The sequence below is a fragment of the Watersipora subatra genome, chromosome 4, assembly GCF_963576615.1.
Source record: "Watersipora subatra chromosome 4, tzWatSuba1.1, whole genome shotgun sequence".
NCBI classification, from domain to species: domain Eukaryota; kingdom Metazoa; phylum Bryozoa; class Gymnolaemata; order Cheilostomatida; family Watersiporidae; genus Watersipora; species Watersipora subatra.
The window spans coordinates 16,533,893-16,558,418 of record NC_088711.1 but is presented as its reverse complement, the minus strand read 5'-3'; the positions used below and the strand labels follow the sequence as shown (position 1 = coordinate 16,558,418).

Genomic DNA, 24,526 nt, shown 5'->3' with positions numbered 1-24,526 from the left:
GCCAGATTAATGGCAAGTGGCAGGCAACTACATTACCTATCACAGTTTATAAGCCGACTTTTAATACCCGTGTAATGCCAGGCATTTCGCTAGTCATTGATATAACGGAGCGATAGTTTCTTTTTTGAACATTTATTATTAACATTGCAATGTAAAGTATTATGTACAGTGTACAGTATCATGTACAGTGTAAATTATTATGTACAGTGTACAGTGCACAATATTATATACAGCGTACAGTATCATGTACAGTGTAAATTATTATGTACAGTGTACAGTGCACAATATTATATACAGCGTACAGTATCATGTACAGTGTAAATTATTATGTACAGTGTACAGTGCACAATATTATATACAGCGTACAGTATCATGTACAGTGTAAATTATTATGTACAGTGTACAGTATCATGTACAGTGTAAAACGCTATATACAGCGTACAGTATCATGTACAGTGTAAAATATTATGTACAATGTACAGTATCATGTACAGTGTCAAATATTATGTACAGTGTACAGTATCATATACAGTGTACAGTATCATGTACAGTATAAAATATTATGTACAGTGTACAGTATCATGTACAGTGTAAAATGCTATATACAGCGTACAGTATTATGTACAGTGTAAATTATTATGTAGAGTGTACAGCATCATGTACAGTGTCAAATATTATGTACAGTGTACAATAACATGGACAGTGTACAATATAATGGGCAACTCACAATATCATGCACAATTTACATTATCATACCCACACAGAGTTGGGCCAAAATAACAACCATAAGATATGCACATCATTCATTTAGAAATTATTAATATATGTATTTTATATTTTATAACATTCAATTTTGTTATGACTTTTTATACTTGATATTTTTACTGGCGCACTAACATTCTGTAAGAAAGAAGAACACGAGCCTTTTATAAAAAAATATTTGAAATATCTTTGGATCGAAAACTACAATTGCAGATATATACCGTATCTATTTCGATGATGAGCCACATTGGCCACAGCTGCGACTAACTTTCAAAAAGTATAGGGCAAGGTAGGAAACTGTTGTTTGAAAGGCTCAAAATTTTGCAGAGAACAAGCTAAGATTAGAGGACACGGTAATGGTAAAATGATATCAACTGTTACTCAATGATTAATCTAATGACTATGCAGAATTGATAAATATTAACACATAGAAATAAGACCATAACAATCATGGCCATTCTCGAAGACCACGCGGAAATTTGACAGGTCACAGTGAAATGATTGACAGGTAGCTGATAGGTAACTAACCAGTAGGAACATGCTTGTCACTGGCAGACACTTGCAGACTGACTGCTCCTTTTACTATCGATTGTTGAAATTCTGGCAGACAGTTATTTCCGCCGAGTAATCGACTAGCAACAGGCTGAAATGCTGCGAGTTGACTCAACGCTGAGCTATTAGCACTGGCATGACAATTATAGGGCGAAAACTCATTTCTGTATGCTTAGCGCTGTTGTAGAGCTTTGCAGCTAGCCATGCTAATCAAACAAGGCATTGTCGCTACAAGCGGTAATCACTAAATTTTTTAAAGCTATTGCCAATTCAACAGCAAATAACGTTATACAAACAGGCAAAGCAAAACCCAGGATTTCTGTTCAACTTCTTGCTGTTTCAGAATGGCACCAGTTGCTACGTGCTTGAGGCGGCTGCTGTGGAAAACCCTATTTATTCCTAGCTGACTAGGAAATTGTTATAAATTTCCACTCTATCCGTGGGGAAAAGTGAGCATTCCCCCAGCATTCCATTGCGCGAATCGGGCGTAGTGCAATAAATTCCCATTACGTTGCGAGCTGTTACTAGAAGAAAGAAGCGTTGTTCTTTGTCGATTTCGTATACATGTACATAATAAGTACGTAAACGCCCTGTAAATGATTGCTACAAAAACTATGTTACTAGTGTTTAAACTGTACTATATTTTGATGCAAATGCTGCAAGAAATTTCTAAAAAGCTTTAATTCCTCATGTGGTGCGTAACAGTGCCAACAGTTTTGTTAATGAATATTTGGAGCATTACTGTAATCCTTTTATTGATGTAAAGAAAAATGTCATATTCTTTCATCTTTAAAAATAATGCTCACAATTTTGCAAAATGGTAAAAACTAAGTGATTGTACAATAAAAACTGCCAGTTTAGTTATAAATTAACAAAACAATTTCGTGCTCAATTTTGAAGCGTTTCTTCTAGTAGAATTTGTACTGTAATTTTAATCATCGGGCTTGTACAGTCAGCAAACTCACTCCACTCGGCATTATACGTATTCGTTTCATATGATACAGACCATTTAACTGAAGCTCACGCAATGTTCTTATTTATTATAATAGGTAAGTTTCATTATCACATATTTCATTAAAAAGCTATTTCTTTGACTGCGCTGTTAGCCAAAAAAGGCCTTTTACTTCATTGTAGTAAGAAATTAGACTAGGCCTAGTTTAACTTGGAAACTATCTTGCTACTTTACTATAGAACCCATTGAACATTGATGAGGTCAATTACTGTACATGTTATTGCTAGTTGTACTGATACTAACTCATCTGCTCATTCATTTTTAGTTCTTTCCCCAGCATCAATATTTTCAGTTGAGGCTGCATGGTCCCACGTCTCAAACTCACTCATGATATCCTTAACCGAATGTGTATGTTCATGTGTTTATGTGTATGATATCTCAGCGTACGTTATTCTAACGAACAATCTTTATAAATCATTGCATCTTCTTACTTTACTTATGCTAAATGTTTATTTTGTGTCAATTAAAGGTTTCAAGATCGTTCATGGTTTGTGTACTCATTTTTTTATTTGACAATTACAGGTTTTCTAATTATTTCAACTTACATAATAAGAACAAATTTCATACAACCTATAACAATTATTTTGAATATATCATCACTAACTGCTTAACAATCTTCTACCTAATATCTGTTCTCTCAGCTGAGAAATGCATTTTAAACACTGCAGTATACAATGTATACAAATAGTCAAACTATTTATTTGATTTTGTTTGCTGCCCTTTTTATAATTCTTGTATAGCATAGTTTGGAAAGCATTTCTGTCTAAAATGAAATTATTGTCAGTAAAGTAATTATGAATTTTTATAATATTTGCAAAAAATCCAGCTACACAGTCAACAATGTTGATCAGGCTGTATAAATTATCTGTATACTTGTATACGAACAGGATCGGGATTGGTGATGGTTGCATTCCTCCAAGCCGACCCCTTGCCACCAGAAAATTGTACATGGAAACTTCCAGATTGTGTCCGATGGAGATCTGATCTTCATTTCGAAAACAACTGTGATTTTGTGATGGAATCTGGCTCTGAAGTCGTCTATAGCTGTGCAGAAGAATGTTGGAAAGCCTCTGGTCCAACATACTTGTGTCTAAACGACTACTGCACTAGTAAGTGATAACAGCCTTTGACCAGTACAAACTAAATATATAATAACCTTTGAAACATATTTCTGTATTACCATTTTTTTCTGACTCCTATTAAAAGCTTGTAATTGAAATACCAGTCCTTGTTACAAGATCTAGTTTGCTGCCATCTACAATTTATGTTGTTGCCATGCTAGAACTCTATTGAGAAATCAACCAGAACTTTATAGCTAAAAATAATTACATGTTTATCAGACCCGGATGCAACCAGCTTCGTATTGATTTCCAGTCACACTCTTATTAATCAGCAAATACATTGCAAACCTAATCTATATATGGTATGTAGGTCTCAAAGTTTGTCTTTTATTTTCTGCCGTCTCTGTGTCCAGTTATTGCGATAGTTATGCATTTAAATTTAAATAGTTATGCATTTAAATAGTTAATTTAAATTGCAATAGAAAATCCACGCCGCACAAGTTTGCAAACACCCACACTTAACCACAAGGCTAAGCATTTTTATCATCACAAGTATAATATCTACGGTATCCTTATCACAATTACAGGTTACAAACTAAACTAACAACACATTTTATTATTAATTGATATTACCTTTTGCATTTGTTTTTATTTTTTTAAAATCATTTAAAAATTTATTACCTATTTTTTTATTTGTAATTTTCAAATGTGCCATTTCAATTTCAAATGTTACGGCACTGTAACGGCACCAGTTCAATCTTCAATTTTCGGTTCTCGGAAAGGGCACTCGCTTGAAATTGTAAAACAAAACTGTTCACATGGACATTCTTGAGTCTCTACATTCTTTCTCTGTTTTGGCAGACAATGTAGCTTTGTTCGATTCACTGATGTATTTGATGTCGGTAATTCATTTTTACGTTTGTACCAGTATCGTCATATTCAAAATTTTACATGGGTAGCTGGAACAGTAATCTTTTTTATGCACACATTTTTATGTAGTCATTGTTATTATTAGTTCAATATATTCATGATTTTTATTTTGTTTTCTCAGTTTTTATTAATTGTATTAGTGCCAAATCACTTTTAATTGTAATCATTATACCAAAACAGACTTTATTTAGCCATTACTTGCTAATTATTTCATATTTCAACACCTTTACAGTTGTTTTAGTTTTTCTCTCAAGTTATTTAAACTGCACGCAACACTTTTTTCATGATATGAAGTTTAAGCTATGATGGTAAATAATCTAGAATAAAAATAAATTTTTGTGCAAAGGCTTTTTATCATCCAAACAATGCCGGGCATTCATCTAGTCTTTACTATAGTAAGAACCGCGTCCATCCGTCTGTCCAAAACCATGCTAAAACCGGAAAAAGAATGGTTTTAGGAAAAGAACCTTCTTTTTCAAAGAGAGTTAGAAAAAAATGATTGCATCGCACAGGAAGAATCAAATTAGAAAATTTGGTTTTAAAGCAAAGAGCATTACCACTGCGTCTTTCCACATCTAAGAATAATAGTGCAGATGGCTATTACACATGATGATCTCTCATGATGCACCAGACTGCCAGGGTACTGGTCTTCACCAAGGTTAGAGCCATGTCCATCTGAAACCACACTAAGAGGTTAGGAACAAAACACATTGCACGGGGAGCAAACTCCAACATTCAGCTTAACAGCCTGCACACTACCAACGGCACCACTGCACTACCTTGCTACATTACGGAATAATTGTGCACATAGTTATTACACATGATGATCTCTCCCGGCATAATTCTTTCTTTTCTAATCCTTACAAATAATAAATACATCAATAAGTACATCTCATCGATGTACTTATTGATGTATTTGAGAGATCGTCAAGTGTGCTTTAAAGGCACAGTTGACGATCTCTCAAGACATATTAGCCATCAGAGAAAACCTGTATGTACCATGTGCTTTTAGATATAGAAATAGTCTATGCACATGAATATACTGTATAATGTACATCGTAGAGTCTATAAAGTGGTTAGCATTGTAATTCCTTTAGTATGACTTCCTGTTATAGGAAGTCGTACTTTCTGAGCTATCACCTAAATAGGGTTCTGCCTACCAAGGGGCTGCATATGCTGACTAGAATGCTAATGTGCTGTTATCAATCTCAATGTTAAGAATACTGAAGGCTCTACTACAGTATGTTGCTTGCAGGGTTTCGAGAAGTCTGTTCACAAGTTAGGCCGACCACAACGCCCATGATAACCACGACGCCCATGACAACCAAGATGATGATCCCTAACACATCCACCACTTTCGACGCAACAACAGCAATCACACCTCAGGGCTTTAAAGATGAGAATCTATCTTCAACTACTACAGAGGTTCTTTTAATGACATTCGTATTATTTTAACTTTCTATGATTCTTTATAATGCTATGACCTATACGCGACATTGTGAAATATTAGGCTTTAGCGAACATTTAATTGTACCAATAAAATTGATTTGGTAGCTAAAGAGTTAATGACAATCTTATTATTTTTTATTGTTGTATGGCATAATTTAGAATAAATTTCTGGTTGAAATAAAATTATTGTCAATGCAGTAGGTGCTCCTACAACGTAAATAATATGTTCCAAGAAAGTTATGCAATAAGAATTTTACGTTATACAAACAGTAAAATACATGTAAATTGCCTAATCTGTTTCAATGTTTTCCCAAACTTACTCCTTTGATCATACAAAAAACTAGATTTAACTTTTTAGTCTGTTAGCTTTTCCATAATTGTAGTATTATTGGTTTGCATCGACAACTTTTTTCTTTTCTTTTATCACATTCACTTGTTTCATGGTTCTAGATTGCGGCAATTTTACAATAAATTAAAAACTTTTTTGATGTCCATTTACACTGATTTGTTACATTTTTGTAGACAGCAAAGTCTATTCTGCAAAGGAAAATGATTAAATATTTTATAGGTCTACAACAAAGTAAAACAAAAATGTATTTTCACTATTATAAAAGCGGTGTGTACCTGTCCGTCGTCTATCTGTCTCTAGAGGGATCGAAATTAAGATAAAAAATATCTTTTGACGTTACTCCAGCTTGTGACATTCGCATAGGTGAACCAAAGCTGTAACACCTGCACCAGTCGATCATTTTGAAGTATTTTTGAGCAGTTGCTCAGCTATAAGTACTCTATATTTTGTCGACACATTTGACAGCCTATCATAGCAAACTAGAAAGTCATGGAACTTGTATCTAAGTGTATATATAGTAGAGATTACGCTATGCGTATGTCGTTTTTTTTTCACAGGTGTGGCGAGAAAAAGAAAGCGGCGTTTTAAGGCCAACTACAAGATTATCGTTATGCAAATCAAATTTGAGAACTTGCACCGATTTGACATTTTACGTTATATGAAATGTTTTTACGTAGTACAGAACAAAAACTACATGAATTTTGTGCATTATGTGAAATTTACATTATAGGAAGTACATGTATATGTTATAGGAGCATTTACTGTGGGGTTAGAAACAATTTTTGAGTAATAGAAGAAAAAGGTGCACCTTCTGCAGCTTTTATACTCAGGTATATCCTATACCTTTCAACATTTTATATTGTAGGGAATGGATAGAAACAGAGGCTACGATGAGGTTCAGATATACATAGCGGTTGTCCTCACTTTGTTACTGATAGCCTTCTGTGTCTACTGGGTGATGTGGTGCCGAAAAAAAACCCCTCGGAAGACTACACAACTTTCTGGTGGATCTTATGGTTAGTTTCTTTAATATTGCTTCTCTTTTCGAATTTCACTAGATTTTCCTGGCAATACCCAAACTTCCCATCTGCCAATGAAGTTGGTGGAATTCAGTTATGAATATGATAGCAGCAGCCTTTAAAATGATGACAAATATTTCATCAAGGTTTTTTGGTTGCGATAAAGAGTACTTCATGGCTTGTCTGATAAATCATCGATTTTATGCAGCGCTATAACCAGTTGATAATCCCAATTTCATGTATTAGTGAGGTCAATATTTCGAAAGATCAACTCAAACGTTTAGTCACAGAAAATGGCTATTTGAGTGCTGCAATCAAGGACTAATAGTTGCTTTTTGGATATGTGTAAACTTACGGAACATAATAACAATTAGTATTATTTAATTAGGTTAATCGTGCTGATCTGATAAAAAGTTTTGAACTTTTAAATTATTGTTCAAATCATGAGCTGTGTGTATCCTTAAAAAGAACTGTAGGTGCTATATCTTTGTATGTGTAAACTTGGTAGGAATAATAACAATGAATATGTAGCTCATCGGTGTACATTTGTACCTTACTTCTGTAAAGAGCTCTACTTATGAAAGGTCTATACAGAACAAACTGTACATATGAACTGCCTCCTCCTAACAAAACTGGGATGTGTATATAGTAAAGCATATCAAGAAAATTCCATATATAGTGAGCTTGTTTCCATAAAGCTGACCATGAAGCTCATCTATAGGCATTCATGTAGCTCGGTAAGCAGTGCCAAGTAGTAACCGATGTACAGGTCAATAATCAATAATGACATCTAATTCTATTGGTTGCTTTAATTAAATATTTAAATTAGTGGTTAGTGAAAAGAAGAAAAGATTAAACTACGGAATGCCTCCACTAACAACATACCAAAGTTGAGCATGATTATTACTAGCCATTCGATCCGCGAGCTTTCACACACGGGTTTCTTCGGCTGTTTGTTACCCCACCCCTTTAAACTTCCATACATGTCAGGCTATTGTCTTGTTTTCATGTCAGCTGCCCAAGTTTCACATTTCTACGAAAGAAACTACTCAGAGAATGTAGCTAATTACTCTGAATGCTGGTTCAGACTATCTTGCCATATGTCGATGTTATTCACGCAATACATAGGTGATCGTCTGTGATAACACTGTTCACACTATCACAAACTCTTTCGTGTTTATATCAGCGAGTAATCCATGGTATAGCGTTCTTATTATACAAGGCGGTCACGGAAACAAAGAAATACTACTCGTGCAACAACTGTCATGAAAGAAAATATGGATTGAGCAATTCATGATGGCCAATCATCATCGCTGAAGCGATGTGCATTGCATACTCTGTAGCGGATGTTCGGCGAACTATCCGGAAAGTTTGGCAGCTGCAAACTATTGTGACGTATCCGCATCGCCTCGACGATGCCATCAGTTTATGGTGCACATAGTCAATGAATGGCTGCCAAAAAGATAACTCCGACATATGGCGATATAGTGTGAACCAACCTCAACTAATATGTTCTCCATTATCTTTATCATTTACTCTTGCGCCTTTTTACATTTTCTTTCTTTGCCCTGAAGCTATGAACTCCTGTCATCCCAGTTTATAAGCTTTTCCACAACCTTTAGAGTAAATTTTTCTGAAAATTGTCTCAACTTAAAATATTCTTGTTTGACTTTTAGCCCTTGTTCCCCAAGAGGAGACGGTAGTGACATTCCGAGGTAAGTGAGAAGTTTGATGAACATAGCATAAGTTCCTGTCAGTCCGGATGATTTGCTCCATTGCTGTGAAGCAGTAATTGTAAAATGGCGTTCTGCGAGCCTTTGGTAGTACAGCAAGCATCTGTTGTTTGAGCCACAGTTTGTTTTTTCCCTAGCTGTGCACTACCATGTACCGACAGCATAATAGAAGGCACCCACACTCGAATGAGAGTACTCTTTGGGCGTTTCCTTCAGTATTATTTGCTATTAGATTATACGCTGTGTAAGTTAATAAATGATTGGATTTTGTTTGAGTGACAAAAGCCCTTATGTATAGGTTTATCCTAAATGGATATTCATCACATCGGCTAACATCTATTGCTTACGATGGAAGGCCACTGACCTATACTGCTCAAGGCCCTGCCCACCTCCCTTCCTAGTCTTTTATGTTATTTTATATCCATATTTGAAGTAAAAGCGTTGCTATTAGCTGGCAGAGAGATATCTAATTCTTTCTCCAGCAGGAACTGCACATGTCCCAGCAGTGTCGTAATTTCTACAATACTGATGGTCTTCTTTAGGCTTATGATTTTTTGAAAGCACTTATATATACATGTATAATATTAATATATTTGTTATATATTATGTTTTATAATAAAAAACATACTGTAAAACCACTAATTGAACGCCATGGCGGTCTATTTTTCAACCCTTCTTCTATAGTAGCGGTCAATTGGAGGCGGCGTTCAAATAGAGGTTGCGGTCTATTTTTCAACTGGCTTGTCAGAATTTTCGGAAGATAAATTTAGCCTTATTACGGGTGAGGCGAATGTCGACTATACTCTGCCTTCTTTTTTCGGTGGATCGATATTAAACATTTTGAATGCAATAAAGCTGCTAATTTACCAAAAATCTCTTAATAAATGTGCATCAAGAAACCGAGAAATATCTCTACCATATCTATTGCTTGCAATTGACCTGCGATGATATTATAGCCTGTGTCCTTCTTTGCAATTTGTTGGCATTTTCAATTTTTATTTCGTTCTAAATTTGAAGACGCTTTTATTTTATATCTATATTTAAAATTGTTAAATAAAAACTTATTGCACTCACTGATATGTTTGCTACAGTTTGCAGCCAAAGCTAGTTTTTTATGTTCAATAGAAGTAGAGTTATGTTATCTTCTAGTTGTCCAATACCTTCCACAATATCTTTTGCTTCAACTCTTCTTCTGAACTGCTGAACTAGTCGATGTTAGCGTCCAAACAATTTTTTGGCAAAGCAAAACTTTCACGCGTTGCATTTATCAAAATGTTATGACCGCGTTAAACAAGGAACCACTATTAGGCTGAGACAATAGTTATTTTTATAGCGTTGCTTTGGAAGTTCATCTACCATCGTAAACTTAAGCCGTTTTTTTTATATATGCAGGCTACTTTGAAGTAGAAAGACCGAGTTAGACAGAGAGTGACCACTAGCCTAAGACCATTATTGATTATTTCTATGGTGTTGCTTTCAGAGTTTTAACAAAAAAAACGAAAAGCTTCGGAATTGGACAACGAGAGAATTAATTGTTATTAATGTAAACGATTAATTATTAATACGATTTTGTGGAAACTTTTCTACTGATCAGTTGATAATATGGCCTCGTAAAGACCAAATAATGTCAAAGTGGCAGTCAATTGGAGGTGGCATTCAATTAGAGAGTGGCGGTCTATTTTTGAACTCTTCTCTCAGGGTGGCGGTCAATTAGAGGTTTTACGGTAATAGTGCCCGACTATTTTGTATATAGGCTTATGTATGTAACACTCGTTTTGGTTTGGCAAGCCTTTATAACTACTGTACAGGATTTCAGTTAGTCATATATTTTAGTGTTTAACTGGGCTTTCTATCGATTAATTAATGTTCAGTTAGTAATATGACTCATATTTTGAGCTTCCTAATATCTGCTGAATCAGCCGTATCAGCTAAAACTAACATATCAGCCATATTGGGCGCAATGTTAGAAGCGGGAGATCGGTACTACAATCAGTCAGAGATGGAGACCTGATAGACATACAATTGTACTTCAGGGTTTGGAGAATATTTCATTTTATATCATCAATACATGAGCTTGTGCTAGTACGCAATTAAATAGAAGCAGTCAAGCAACGCCGTCTTCAGTATAGATATAAACAAGTGCCGCCAGTAACCTTTCACTATAATATATTTGCTACTGTGTCATTTTGGCAAGAGGTTAAAATCACTTTACTTTTTTATTTAGCGAGAGAAAATGGAGAACCACATGTTACTGTGACGCCTGGCCAATCAACGGCACCGCCTTGTCTTGAAACTCAGCGAGATTCGGAATTGGGTGAGCATATGTCAACAATATTTATACTTTTTTAAGACACCGAGATTTGCTATATGGGTGACAACATTAGTCGACTTATGAATTAGCATCACACTACACTAAGTACAAGGAACATGGCACAAATTACAAAATGTGCTAACTACATTTACAATTGTACTAACTATATGTACAGCTGTGCTAGCTACATGTTCAATCGTGTTAAATACACATACAACTGTGCTAACTAGATGTACAACTGTGTTAATTACATGTACAGCTGTGAGCCTGTTTCAAATTATACAAAGTTTTGTTATCCACTTACTGAATTTAAGAATTATAAGAACCCTTATCACCTCAGAATTTGTTGCTAATCTTGTTGACTAATTCTTGTTTCCAGGTCAACAGACAGGGAAACCGAAATCAAGCAGATCACTGCTTCGTAGCCGTAAGTATTCATTACTTAATACCTTATATGTAGTTACTTGTACTTCCTTTCGCAAAATTTCAATATTTGTAAAACTGAATGTACCCCCTTTGCTTTATTTTGGCTTGTGTTCCTGCTATTTTCACAAATAGCAAGTTCTTTTTTTCTTTAGTGAGTGAGAGCAATGATGAGGGAGACACTTGCGAGGATAGTCATACCTCAATCATACCTGAGCTGATGAAACTAATAACCAGTCTTAATGGTTATCTGAGGCGCTTACAGGGTGTATGTATCTGTTGAAATATGTACTGGTTATAATTTGCTGATGTCGTATGACCTTACCGATAACTGTCCTACATATTGACACTTGGTTTGTCCAACCCGTGTGCTTTAGTTCTATAACTACTGTCCATATTGACGTTATGTCCTACTTTTTGTTTTCTTATTCAGTATTTCAAATACACCTGAACATGTTGGTAGACTTACTGAAATCCTCAAGACTTTAATAACAACTAAATACTAAAGTTCAACAGTATCTTCTACTGTCGTATTACTTGTTATTTCCTGACACCATATATTCCTAGATCTAAAGTGTATTCCATGATTGAACTCCTGCTGTGCGTGTTTGTAGAATTACGTAGTGTATGCTTTGTGTGACTCCTGACTTCCAAATATTCCGAGGCCCTAAGGATTATGGGTGTTCAACTAAAATTGGAATATTTTTCTAAATTCTAGCATTCGCTCATTTAACATTATTACTAATTGTGCTTTTTTAAAATGGAGGGTCCGAGTTCAATTCCCATGCGAAGCAATTTTTTATAACCCCCGTAGCGTTGCCTCAGCCAGACAGACAAACAAAAACTGCTCTCAGTATAGTAAAGACTATTATACCTATTCTTATAACCCTTGCTAGCACAGTCGTCATATAGATCTATATAAGTACATGCCATGTGAGACCAGCTTATAAACGCTCCCTTCGAACTTCTTCTAGAACTCAAGCCGCCATCGGCGAACTTCTTCCAGCTTATCACATGTTGATGAGCGTACCGACAATGAGAATAACGGCAGCAGAATGATACAGGGTCTGAGTGTCTTACCAGCTGACCTTGAAACTTTGCAGAGTGGACAACTATCAGGAACAGTAAGTGGGATAATCAGATGTGTTACAGTATGGCGGCTGTTTTAACTACTTATGGTGTTAACTATTTAATTGTATTTAGAATGGTTGACACGCTTATTGACTATTAACAAATATGTATTTTTACAGCTGATAAAAATGTATCTATTGGAAGCAATACTTGACGTATTAACAGCTCATATCGGTTCACATTTAGTTGGATTTGATTGTTCCTAAAGTTTAACAACATGAAATGTGGTGATATTACAGCTTCACTTTTCCTAGTTAAGGCTGTCAAAAGTTTATATGTTTATTCGCGCTGACCAGATCAGTACTGTTATCAGTTTTTGGATAGTTTGTTTGCATCTTTGTCGAATTTCAATAAAAACTTCATTTATCTCATATGATTGATTTCGACTCTGGTTGTTTCAGATGCTCACTGCTCTCCTCAGAGTTATCCATGATAAGCATTGCGGTGCTGATCTGAAGGTTTGTTTACACTATTATTGTTATTAGTATTTCTATTTGTTATTATGTTGATATTCATCATGCCATCAGCAGCTTGACTGCGGCATTTATTTTTCAGGTCGTCGACTCTACTAGGTAAACATTTTCAACTGTGCATTTGTAGTAGCAGAAGGGAACCATGTTGTCTTTCTAGCCTTGATTATGCATGTACAAGGAGTCTCAATGCAGCGCTTAGCCCTCATCCAACTGCTGTATATAGCTCTATTCATGCTGATTGTGTTATATGTCTAGACAAAAGCATCACTTGATTTGTGTTCGTCGTCAAATTTGTTGTTATGTGTATTGTAACAAGCTGTTTTGTGAAATGGACTTAGTAAAAAGCCGAAAAACACACCCATGAATGACTAATCTGCCCAAATTGTTGTTTGCTTACATTTCTTTCGCTAACTGTTGTCATTGTAATATCTTATATGTCTTTGCTATTTATTGTGACACATTAAAATTAAAAGTAAAAATACGACCAAGCAGTAATACCAAATGGAAATAATACAGATTAAAGCTACTAAAAATTGTTGCTATAGTATACCATAAAATTTAAAAATATTATTTCACTTTACGGTTATACAGTGTGCTGGTCAGAACACATACTTTTAGTGAGAGAATGTTTGGCTATTATCATTAAAGACAATGTGATGATGTAATTATGATGTAATGTAATGATGTAATAGAATGATGATGTAATTTAATAATGATGTAATGCAATGATGTAATGTCATGATGATTTAATGTAAGGATGTAATAAGGATGTAATATAATGATATGATGTAATGATTATGTAATGTAAGAATGTTATATAAGAATGTAACGATGATGTGGTGTAATGATGATGTAATGTAATGATGAAATCATGGAATGTAATGATGATATAATCTAATGATGGTGTAATGATGTAATAAACAAATGATGATGTAATGAATTGTGCAATGACTTTATAGAGTGAAGATGTAATGCATAATGCAAGGATGTAATGACGATGTAATCTAATGATGATATGATGTAATGTAACGATGTAGTGATGATGCAATGTGATGAACTTGAATCATTAAGAACTTTACTAAATGGTATTCAAAGTGATCAAATTAAAACTCATTGATGGTTTAGACAATCCTCAGCAACATGTCTGGCTGCTGTGGCATTTCAGGTTCATGCACCGAATATATGACCTGACGACAAAATGCTTTGTGGCTCTTAGATGTTACTTTGGCTGCTTAAATGCATGGCATGAATGCTATTTTACTTCGCGCTGAAATGTTGAAAAAAATGGTGTATCATTCGGGAAGTATGAAAACTAAAGGAACACATATTGTTATATTCTCATTGCAGACAAAATTAGTATCCTTTAACCAGACTTTTCCTGCAGAGCCCATGAGTCAAGATGTTATACTTTGGCCCAGAATGTTTCCAGACCATCAGCCTTTAGGCCCACATTACTACTTAGTGGTAAGTAAGAAGATGTCTACAGCAATTCAAGTCCTTTATTGTTATCCGCCACCTGTATGCATCTTATCAACTTTTCAAGCATTATCTCCACTTATAATGGTGTAATGTAATGATGGTGTAATGCAATGATGATGTAATGTAATGATGAAGCAATGTAATGTAATGATGGTGTAATATAATGATGACGCAATAATGGTATAATGTAAGAATGATGTAATGTAAAGATGATGTAATGATGACATAATGTAATGAAGATGTAGTGTAATGCTATGCTATAATATACTAATGATGAAATTAAATCTTGTAATGTAATGCAGCGATGATGTAATGATGTAATACAAAAATCAAATGTAATGTAATGATGATGTAATGTCAGGATGTAATGTAGTGATAATGTAATGCAATGATGATGGAGCGTAATGATGTAATGCTGGGGGATGATGTAAAAAGGATGGAAAGTAAAGATGTAATGTAATGATGATGTTATGTAAGGATGCAATGTAATTTAATGATGATGTAATGTCAAGATGTAATGTAATGATGTTATGTAAGGATGTGACGTAATGATGATGTTATGTAAAGATGCAATGTAATTTAATGATGATGTAATAATGATGTAATGTAAAGATGTAATGTAATGATGATATAATTTAAGGATGTAATGTAAGGATGATGTAAGGATGATGTAATGATCATGTAATATAAGAGTTTACTGTAAAGATGATGTAATAATGATGTAATGTAAAGATGTAACATAATGATGATATAATGTAAAGATGGAATCTAATGATGATGTAATATGCAGGAAACTGTGCAAAATAATGGTGATGTAAGGTGAAGTCAACTAATTATGTATTACCCAACGTTTAACCTGGTCTACTAGTCAACCAATTATGTGTTATCTCAAAGTGAATATTGGACGGTTCTTTGAATGTATCACATAATAACTCTAAAATTGTTGACAATTTCATGACGGAGGTAACAAGTATTGGGAAATTTTGGTACTATTGGTTACGCCTTAGGAATATTTTGGAAAATTCCAAGCTCTGGTATACTATTTATCATCAACTGTCGGCCAGCCACACCCATCTGTGTCTTGAGTTATGTGCCAGTAGAGCAGGCCACAGTAAGCATTTATAATGATTTGCTAACACAAAAAGAACATGTTTCTATAACATTTTAAAAATATGATGTGTATTTTACAGGGTTAAATTATTGGTTGGCTTCTTGTAGATTGTGGAAATGAAGGTAAAGCAAGTGCATATATGTGATTCTCTTAACAATACAGCCCTGGATACTCAAAGCAGGTAAACTCATCACTACTCTCAATATTCACAGCTGATTGTTAAATCAACACTGATGATATTATATATGTGCAGCTTTTAAAGACAATTAATTTTACTATACGTAAAAAAGCTTCTAGAAAACAATAAAATCTATTTTCCTAGAAACCATAGAAGCTAAAGCAAAATTTTCAATGGCATCATATTTGGAGGACAGCGGCTCAGTCTCTCAGATTTTATAACCAGAGTAGCGCATCCTTCTGCTTTATCTGCAGCTTCTCAAAGATAACCTTCTTTTAGCTTTACATTTAAATATAAAATATTATTATTATATACTATAAATATATAAAATCCAACTTTGAATATTATTTGACTAGCCAACTTTTCACCTGCTAGAGTGAAGCAAGTCTCACCAATGATATATGGCCCCCCAAGGATAACCGACGGCTATCATGTGGGCGGGGCTTAATGATCGAGCTGTGTTGGGATGAACCGGGACACGGCACCCGAACAAACAAATATGCTGAATAAAGCCCCTTGTAAATTTACAAATATTATGAACCATAGTAGTTATTTTACTGATCTGTTGAATTCATTTTGTTGTCAAATAAATATAGTACCCCAATATTGTCACCGTTATGATCAGTCAGTTGCCATTCACAAGCATTCATGATATTAATAGTCGCAATCATAAAATAGCCCGAATTCGGTTTTATATTTAGATTTTGAGTATAAAAAATACACTGCACAGCTTTGCCTGTTGTCCCATCTTATTGGCCAGGTAAAACAATGTGACAACGATGAATGACTTTGCCATTTTATATTAGGGGTGGCAAAATATTAATCAAAAACTAGGGAAAAAAGGCCGTTGTTCGAGTAATTTTGGGTAAATTATATTTTCAACTTTAAGCATATAATACGACCTTTACCAAATTCAAAATTAGTAAAAGTAAGTAATTTGAAATGTTTTATTTTGCATGGATCCATTATTTTGGTTAGGTATTACCCCTACATTGTAGAAATTCAAGGTTTGCTATTGTGAACCGCGGGGCCTACTGACTGAACAAGCTAATGACACAATTACAGCGAGTCGTGTTTTCCAAAACCTAACAACACAACCCGACCGCCCCACGAGAGTTGTGTTAGCTCCGAAACCCAGGCGAGCACAATCCTAACAGACAATGATCATTAAACCCCGCCCATATGATAGCCGTCGCCTATCCTTGGGGGCTGTATATCATTGGTCTCACGATCAATATGCTTGCTATTGATAGCGGAAAGTATCAATATTGATATCTCATGATCGATATGTTTGCTATTGATAGTGGAAAGTATTGATAATGATATCTCATGATCGATATGCTTGCTATTGATAGTGGAAAGTATCGATGTTGATATTTTACAATTGATTTGCGTGCTATTGATGGTGGAAAGTATCGATATTTATACCTCATGATTGACACTTTCCACATGAGTCATTTTATTAATTTCCTTAAATTCTTAAATTAAGATTGCATCCGTTGCCTTCTGAAACTTCAAAATGAATTAAACTTCATTTTGTCTTAATCAATTTGTTAAGACTCTCATAAGCACACTAAATTTTTGAAAGTAAACATATCTTAGAATCACAATCACCTAGAATTATCCTAAGTATTTGCTCACACTGTTAATGTTTACATCATATTTGCATGAGATCATCACGTTCTCATCCGTAACATCACCAATATGAATTATTTATTATAGCATGATAGAGAAGGAGGAAACACTGCGCGGCTTCAAAATCTGCACTGAACGCCTGGTTGCAGGGAGACGGTATCAAGGCCTGAGCAGCGGACTCTGCGTAGTTTTGGTAAGATATGAAAAAAGAGCGAGTGAGAAAAAGGAAGAGAAAGTGAGGCAGAGAGAAAGGGAGAGAGGGAAAGAAAGTGAGGAGAGAGAGAGAGAGTGAGCAAGTGAGGGAGGGAGAAAGTGACGGAGAGACAGGGAGAGAGTGAGAGAAAGAGAGGGAGGGAGGGAGAGAAAAGGAAATAGAGAGAGGGAGAGAGAAAGGGAAAGAAGGAGAGGAAGGGAGGTAGAGAGAGAGAGGGAGAGCAAGGGAGAGGGGAAGAGAAAGAAAGGGGAGAGAGGGAGAGAAAGCGAGAGAGAGAGAGATAGAGGGAGAGAGAGAAGAAAAGAGAGAGGGAGAGAAGGATAGAGAGAGAGAGAGGTAGCGAGAGGAAGAGAGGTAGAGAAAGAGAGGAGGGAGAGAAGGAGAGGGGGAGAGAGAAAGAATGGGAGAGAGCGAGAGCAAGAGAGGGAGTGATGGACGCTTTGCAGCTGGTAATGACCTTTACAAAGCCATCGAGCAGTGGCTTACTGATGAGAGATAATTTCACATTTTCAAGGTTGCCAATGAATCTCGTTTTACCAACTCCGTATCTGTTAAGCATTATTTCTGTGTAAAACTGACAGCGCTATGGAAAGGTCTAGAAGGAGAACCTAATACAGATGCAGCGTTCATTGAGTATCTCTTATCTCATTTAATCTTGGATTTTTAAGAGTCATCATGTTAGCCTACAGCCTATTGTTATCTCACAAATCATACTGTAAGTAGGTGGGTTCAGCACCTTCAAAGCACTGAAGGTCTTTCTCTTGCCTAGTTGAGCCCACAGTTCTGTTCATTATCTTCAGGAAGGTGAAATGCAGCAGTATTGAGCATTTTTATCATCAATAATACTGCTATATTCTATTATTGTTGTTGTTTTTCTTCTAATTGCTGTTTGATGTGTGGACATATAGATGTATTCGACTATTACGGTTTAGTGTTGGGCCGGTATTTGGTTATCCGCTCTTACCAATACCGAGGGTTTCTCGGTATCCGAGGAAACCAATCATTTTCGGTGACAGCTAGTTATCCGTGGCCGGTTTGATATGATCGGTATTTATCCGTAAAAGCCTATCGGTAAATGGTTATACGGATATCCGGATAGATTTTTAAAACGCTTCTTTGACGAACATGCTAATCTCAGCGCGCATTGGCAAACAAATTTAACGAAGATTTCCACGCTTACCGTATCTACTATTATATTACATTACATTGATAATGCCTCCAGCCTTGAAGGTTTGGGAGTTCTCCAAAGATGGGAGGATGTATAAAGACTCTAACGGGACTGGACTCTAATTGGACTGCGTATAATTATGTGATTACATTACCTGATTACAATATGTAATAGTAAGATTTCTGTAAACTGTTTCAGTATATTTAACAAAAAGAACCTCTTGCCATTATCTATCTGTTCTCTACTATACATAACGTTTGTATCAATAACTATATTTTTTAATAGAATAAACAATAACAACATCTATCATGAAACTTATATTTCCATCTTTCTTTTCTTTTTTGGCTTGCTAAAACAAGGAGTCTCCTTACCGTAGCAATATACTGCTGACTAAAGAATGTTCTTTGCACAGGCTACTTTTTGCGCAATGATGAAAGTTGTTCGAGACAGTTATGGTTTAAAGTTTAAACCATTAAACTTTAAACCATTTAAAGTTTAAACACACACTGAAAACCATATACCGAACGACAGTACCGACAATACCGAACTTTCTTAGTTGGCAAAGTATACCGAAGATGGTAAATACCGAGGATACCGATACCGGGAAAACCGATAAAAATGTGCAAGGATATCCGATCCGGCACTAAATTAGATACCGGCCCAACACTATTACGGTTTGACACTGCTGCTGACACTAGCAGTGAATGCAAGCATATTCACCGCTGATTGGTTGACAGTTTATTAATGAATGCATTTAAACAAAAACCTGAAATGCGTTAAAAGCAGTTAATTGGATTAATAAGACGACGCAAACCACTACATATTATGTATTAAGCTGTTAAAGATGTGGTTGCGTCAAATTTGAGTTGATTTTAAAAGAAAGTATCTTTCTTGGTCTATCAGTTGATATGTTGTTTGTTGTGTTAGGCAATTTTATTGTCAATATATTTGAAGATTAAAATCGAAAAAATTTGATCGCGGTAAAACGCTCAGGCCAAAAAAACATGCCCAGACTTGCCCAAAGTGATGTAACGCGTGATACAACCTATCTCTATCTCTCGTATTCACATCGGCTATTGCGATAAAAGTCTAGTTTTATGCAGTTCTGTTGGCATATATTTCATCTTGTATTTGCTCACGTTGGCTAGAATAGAATTTTAAATCCAGCTACAGATACATTATTACCAATGTCTCAAACGCCTCAAACAAGGAAAATTAAAAACTTGTCAAATTAGTTTTTTCTAAAAGCTGCACATCTTAGTACCGACTACCATTTCTACCTGTCTATGGTAATTATGTCAAGCAAACTACGTAGAATAAGGTCTTTGTATCGGCACAGTTCCATCGCTACCCATACTAATGATGTACAGCCCACCCCAAAGCCCCGCCCACATAATGCCCGTCGCCTATCCTGGGGGGGGGGGGGCTGTATATCATTGCCCACACCAAAAACTAGTTTCTTACTAAGTAAAATAAGATAAGCGAGCTGCGTCTTTGAAAAGAATATGTGGCGATACCAACTACATCCCTAAAAGTCATGCAAATTGTATAGTCGATTGTCAACGTTCTCGAGTCATTATTGGTATCAATTTATGGAAAAAAATTCACTGGTCACATTTGATTAGTTGATTAAAGTACTAAACAAATGGTCGGGCTATGCAAAAGTGCCTGTCCATGCAGCTCTGATTGCACTACATAAATCCATCTATCAGACAAGATTTCAGCACAGGTGTCAATGGGGCTATGATGTATTCAATGTTCTGCAAATCACGTTTTGTATTATCTTCAACAATATTATTTTATTATATAATTTTTACAAGCAAAAATTTTTCATTTCGGCATAAAGCTTTTATTAAAAATATCCATCCAAGTCGTGACCACTCACATAGTTTCAGCTCATACAATAGGACAAATTCATCTACTGCAGCAAACTTAAACAAAACATCATGGTTTATGCAGCACACATTCAAGTCTCTCTTTTCCATTTAGCTTTAGCTTTGTCAGTTTCCACGCTGACGAAGCTGCTTCGGCTGGTGGGACCACATGAACATCCTGTAATCAATAAAACAAATGCAATAAATATATGTCATTCATAGATATGTCATTCTAACACGTATCTACTGAAAGCTTTCAAATTGGGAGTTCGATAGATTGCGAGTGTAATTTTAAAAATGAATAAATGTTTAACAAAGGCATAAGTACGCCAAGCCAACAATTCGAAGCTTTGGTTCTGTAAGTTAAAGATGTGCATTGATCAATCGATTTTCTTCACTTTCTGCAAGTAAGAAGTGAACATCTTAAGTCAAATCATAAATCTAATTTACTAGCTAAAAATGCCAAAGAAAATTTTAAGCAAATTTTATAGCTAGATGAAATGATAAAAAGTTGTGAAATGATGATTCGTGATAGCAAAAAGTTATAATTTTACTTATTATTAGATGTATTCATGAGTAATAAAATCATTATCGTTAGTTTAGAATATATGCAAAGGATACTCTTAGTTAAAGATAAATTTACCTCCATTCTCCTACCTTTCTCTGCAGCATAACGCTGTTGACGCCTGTCGGCTCTAACCATAACTGGTCTGCCCCAATCTTTAATCACCTGACGCTCAGAAAACTTTGAGTCACCTTCGCATTGTTACAATTCTATTGTTCGTCAATAAAACGAGTCGGTGCAGTAATTCAGTAAATTAACGATGTCAATTATATATCCATGCCGATGCATGTAGCTAGTAGAATCTACTACTAGTCAATGCGCGTGACAAACTAGTAATAGAGTAAAATCCGTTATAACTAGAATCTTCAAAATCACAGACAACCCGTTTTATGAGGATAGTATATAATATGACCTATATAAAAATTTCGTGCTGATGATTGGCTAATGAAGAGATCTTATATTTATCGCTCGTGGAATCTTTTCAGATGTATCACTCGTTATGTCACTAATGAAGCACTCGCTCGAATCTGAGCTTTTTAAAAGATGGCCTCATTCAAACGCATATATCTCTGGACAGGGTGAATCTAAAAAGACAAAAAAGACATCAAATTGTAGCTGATGTTTTAGCCTTTTATTGATCTTAATTTCATTAAATCGACCTATTTGATGCAACTACATCTTTAACAAAGAAAACTGTGAAAAATGAAGCTATAAAAACAATTAATAAAATTTATTTAATCTATATCATAAAGATAAAAAACTAGTATGTATAGATTTCCAGAACTAAAGATTTTATCTGCACTTTCCAATTTTAGCTTGCTCCGCAGAGCTAGCGTTTCCAACTTTTTTTATTTCTATAATTCAGCTATGCTGCCATCATTATGAAAAGGACAGCATTGTTTTGGAACTCTGGTAGTGATACACAGGTTTAAAAACTCTTTATATTGTTTGAAACCCTTTGAAATTGTTTTGAAACTCTGGTGATAATCCATAACTACTGAAGTTTTGTTTCAGTATGCGGAAAAATACTTAACGGCGACAGCAGAAGGTTCATATCAACCTGGGCAGACAGAACCGTATCATCTTAGCCTTCCAGTAGCTACAGACGTGGCAGAGCACCAACAGCGTCTCCGGAATATGATTGATTAAAATGGAGTAGAAGTAGATATCATTTTTGTACATACTTCTACCATACCTTAATATACTACCATATACGGTTTTTTCTTCAATCTACAATCGCACTGTTGTAATGAGTAGTCATATAACAGTCCGGCTCTCAACGTTCCCTGCCTCAGTTCTGATGTATCTTTGACCTACTTGTGTGGTGGCCGTAACACAGACATTATTGGCTACATTCTAAAAACTCACACTTTCATTTGGTACGAGTTTTTATTTTCTTCAGTAGCAGTAGCAGTGGTTGTCATGTACGCATATCTATATTTAGCCATTTGTTATATAATTTTCTTTTTGTATTAAGTAATGTCGTACCACAACTTATGTAATCGCCATCAGAGTTTGACCATGCTATCTTATATAATACTTGTTGTTGTCGTTGGCCAACCATATAAAAAGCTGACACTTTTTCTGATATGGCAGTCTCCCTTGGCTGCGACCGTGCCAGTTATATACACATATTCTACTATATTGCATATAAATATAATATATAAATGTAAATATAATATATTACTATATAAATATATTGCACTCTACTCCCATACGTTATTATTTCTGAGCCCAAAGAAGGGTAATTAGCTAGTGTGTCGTGAAAGACCAGGCAGCGGCTTTTACACTTAAAAACTGAGGTTATTTTATATATATATATATATAAATATATATAAATATATAGTATATGTGGTTTACACTGTAAAGTAAAGTGCTCAATAATTGAGTCAATTAAAGCTGTGTATGAAGTTTATTAAAAACTACAGGTTAAAATCATTACTACTATTAGTTTCATGCAATCGCGTTGCAATCTTCAGGTAGAATGACTAAAATGTATAATGTACAAGCTATAAAATTACTTTATGAAGCTGAGGGCTCAATACTATTGTCTGATATATATATATATACATGTATATATATAGTATACAGCAAAGATGTAGTCAAATTATGTTATTGAGCTAATTAGGTGTTTTCTAGCATGCCGGCATGTGGATATCAGCTCACTTCTAGTGTTAAGGCTGGCTAACTTCGGTTCGAATATGATGAAGTACTTTTCCCATAGACGTAACTGGCAAGATTTTGTTGATGTGTTGTATGACCGCGCTCTTTTGATGATCTTCCAGGTTATATTATAGTGAATGTTCTTGTTTTTTAAGTCCCATATGTATTTACTCAATTCTGTTTGTAGCCTTTTGGTAAGATATTTAAAAGATGTTTTGTGGTTGGCTAATCTAATATAAATATCTAATATAAATATATATATAAATATATATATAATGTTCTATTTTTCTTTCTATAGAGTTATTTATGCTGTACTATTTATGGTGCATACTCACCTACTTGTACACACCGCTCTACCATACTGTGTCTTACTTTTTTGTAATTAGAGTTGCCTAAAAAAACGAACACAGTTCTGGTTTGTTATTTTAAAATTCGTTTGCCATCACATTAGTCGACGAAACACAGGCTCATATTATAGCTGATAGGTTGCCTCTTGGACAACGATGTAATGAAAAAGTCATGCACAGCTTTTCGTAAACTACGGTAGTATTTTTCATTATTGATTATTATTAATTATTAGCCAGTATGAATAGATTATCTTTTAGTCAGATACAGTTACTGTACTATAGCGTCTCAAGTTTTCACGTTTCTATTAATAAAACTTGGCATACAATAACTAATGAGTTTGTTATTTACTGCTGTTGAAAGTTGCTGGTTACCTCAAACTGATAAACAACTTTTCAAGAGTTGCTTTTGTTACTTATCATGAGATGAAATTACAAAAAGTGTCGCTTAGTTCGCCGTTGATTGAAACTTACCAAGTAAAGCATCAGTTTCGTCTGAACGGTTAACGAATTCAAGATGAACTTAGACAAAATTCTAGTATATTTTATTAGAAAATATTAGCAGTTTTTTATTAGGTGCCATTGTTTTT

General features: G+C 34.9%; 1 protein-coding gene across 1 annotated transcript; it reads left to right on the top strand.

Moving 5' to 3' along the window:
* Window positions 1-2,301: 2,301 nt before the first annotated feature.
* On the top strand, window positions 2,302-23,071 carry LOC137393489 (uncharacterized). Its single transcript, XM_068080064.1, has 14 exons — window positions 2,302-2,363; window positions 3,214-3,435; window positions 5,573-5,742; window positions 6,981-7,131; window positions 8,811-8,849; window positions 11,092-11,181; window positions 11,558-11,605; window positions 11,757-11,869; window positions 12,576-12,725; window positions 13,134-13,190; window positions 14,553-14,669; window positions 15,903-15,976; window positions 17,696-17,801; window positions 22,444-23,071. Exons 1-14 carry the CDS (start codon window positions 2,342-2,344, stop codon window positions 22,576-22,578), a joined length of 1,494 nt encoding a protein of 497 aa, XP_067936165.1. The 5' UTR covers window positions 2,302-2,341; the 3' UTR covers window positions 22,579-23,071.
* Window positions 23,072-24,526: the final 1,455 nt, after the last annotated feature.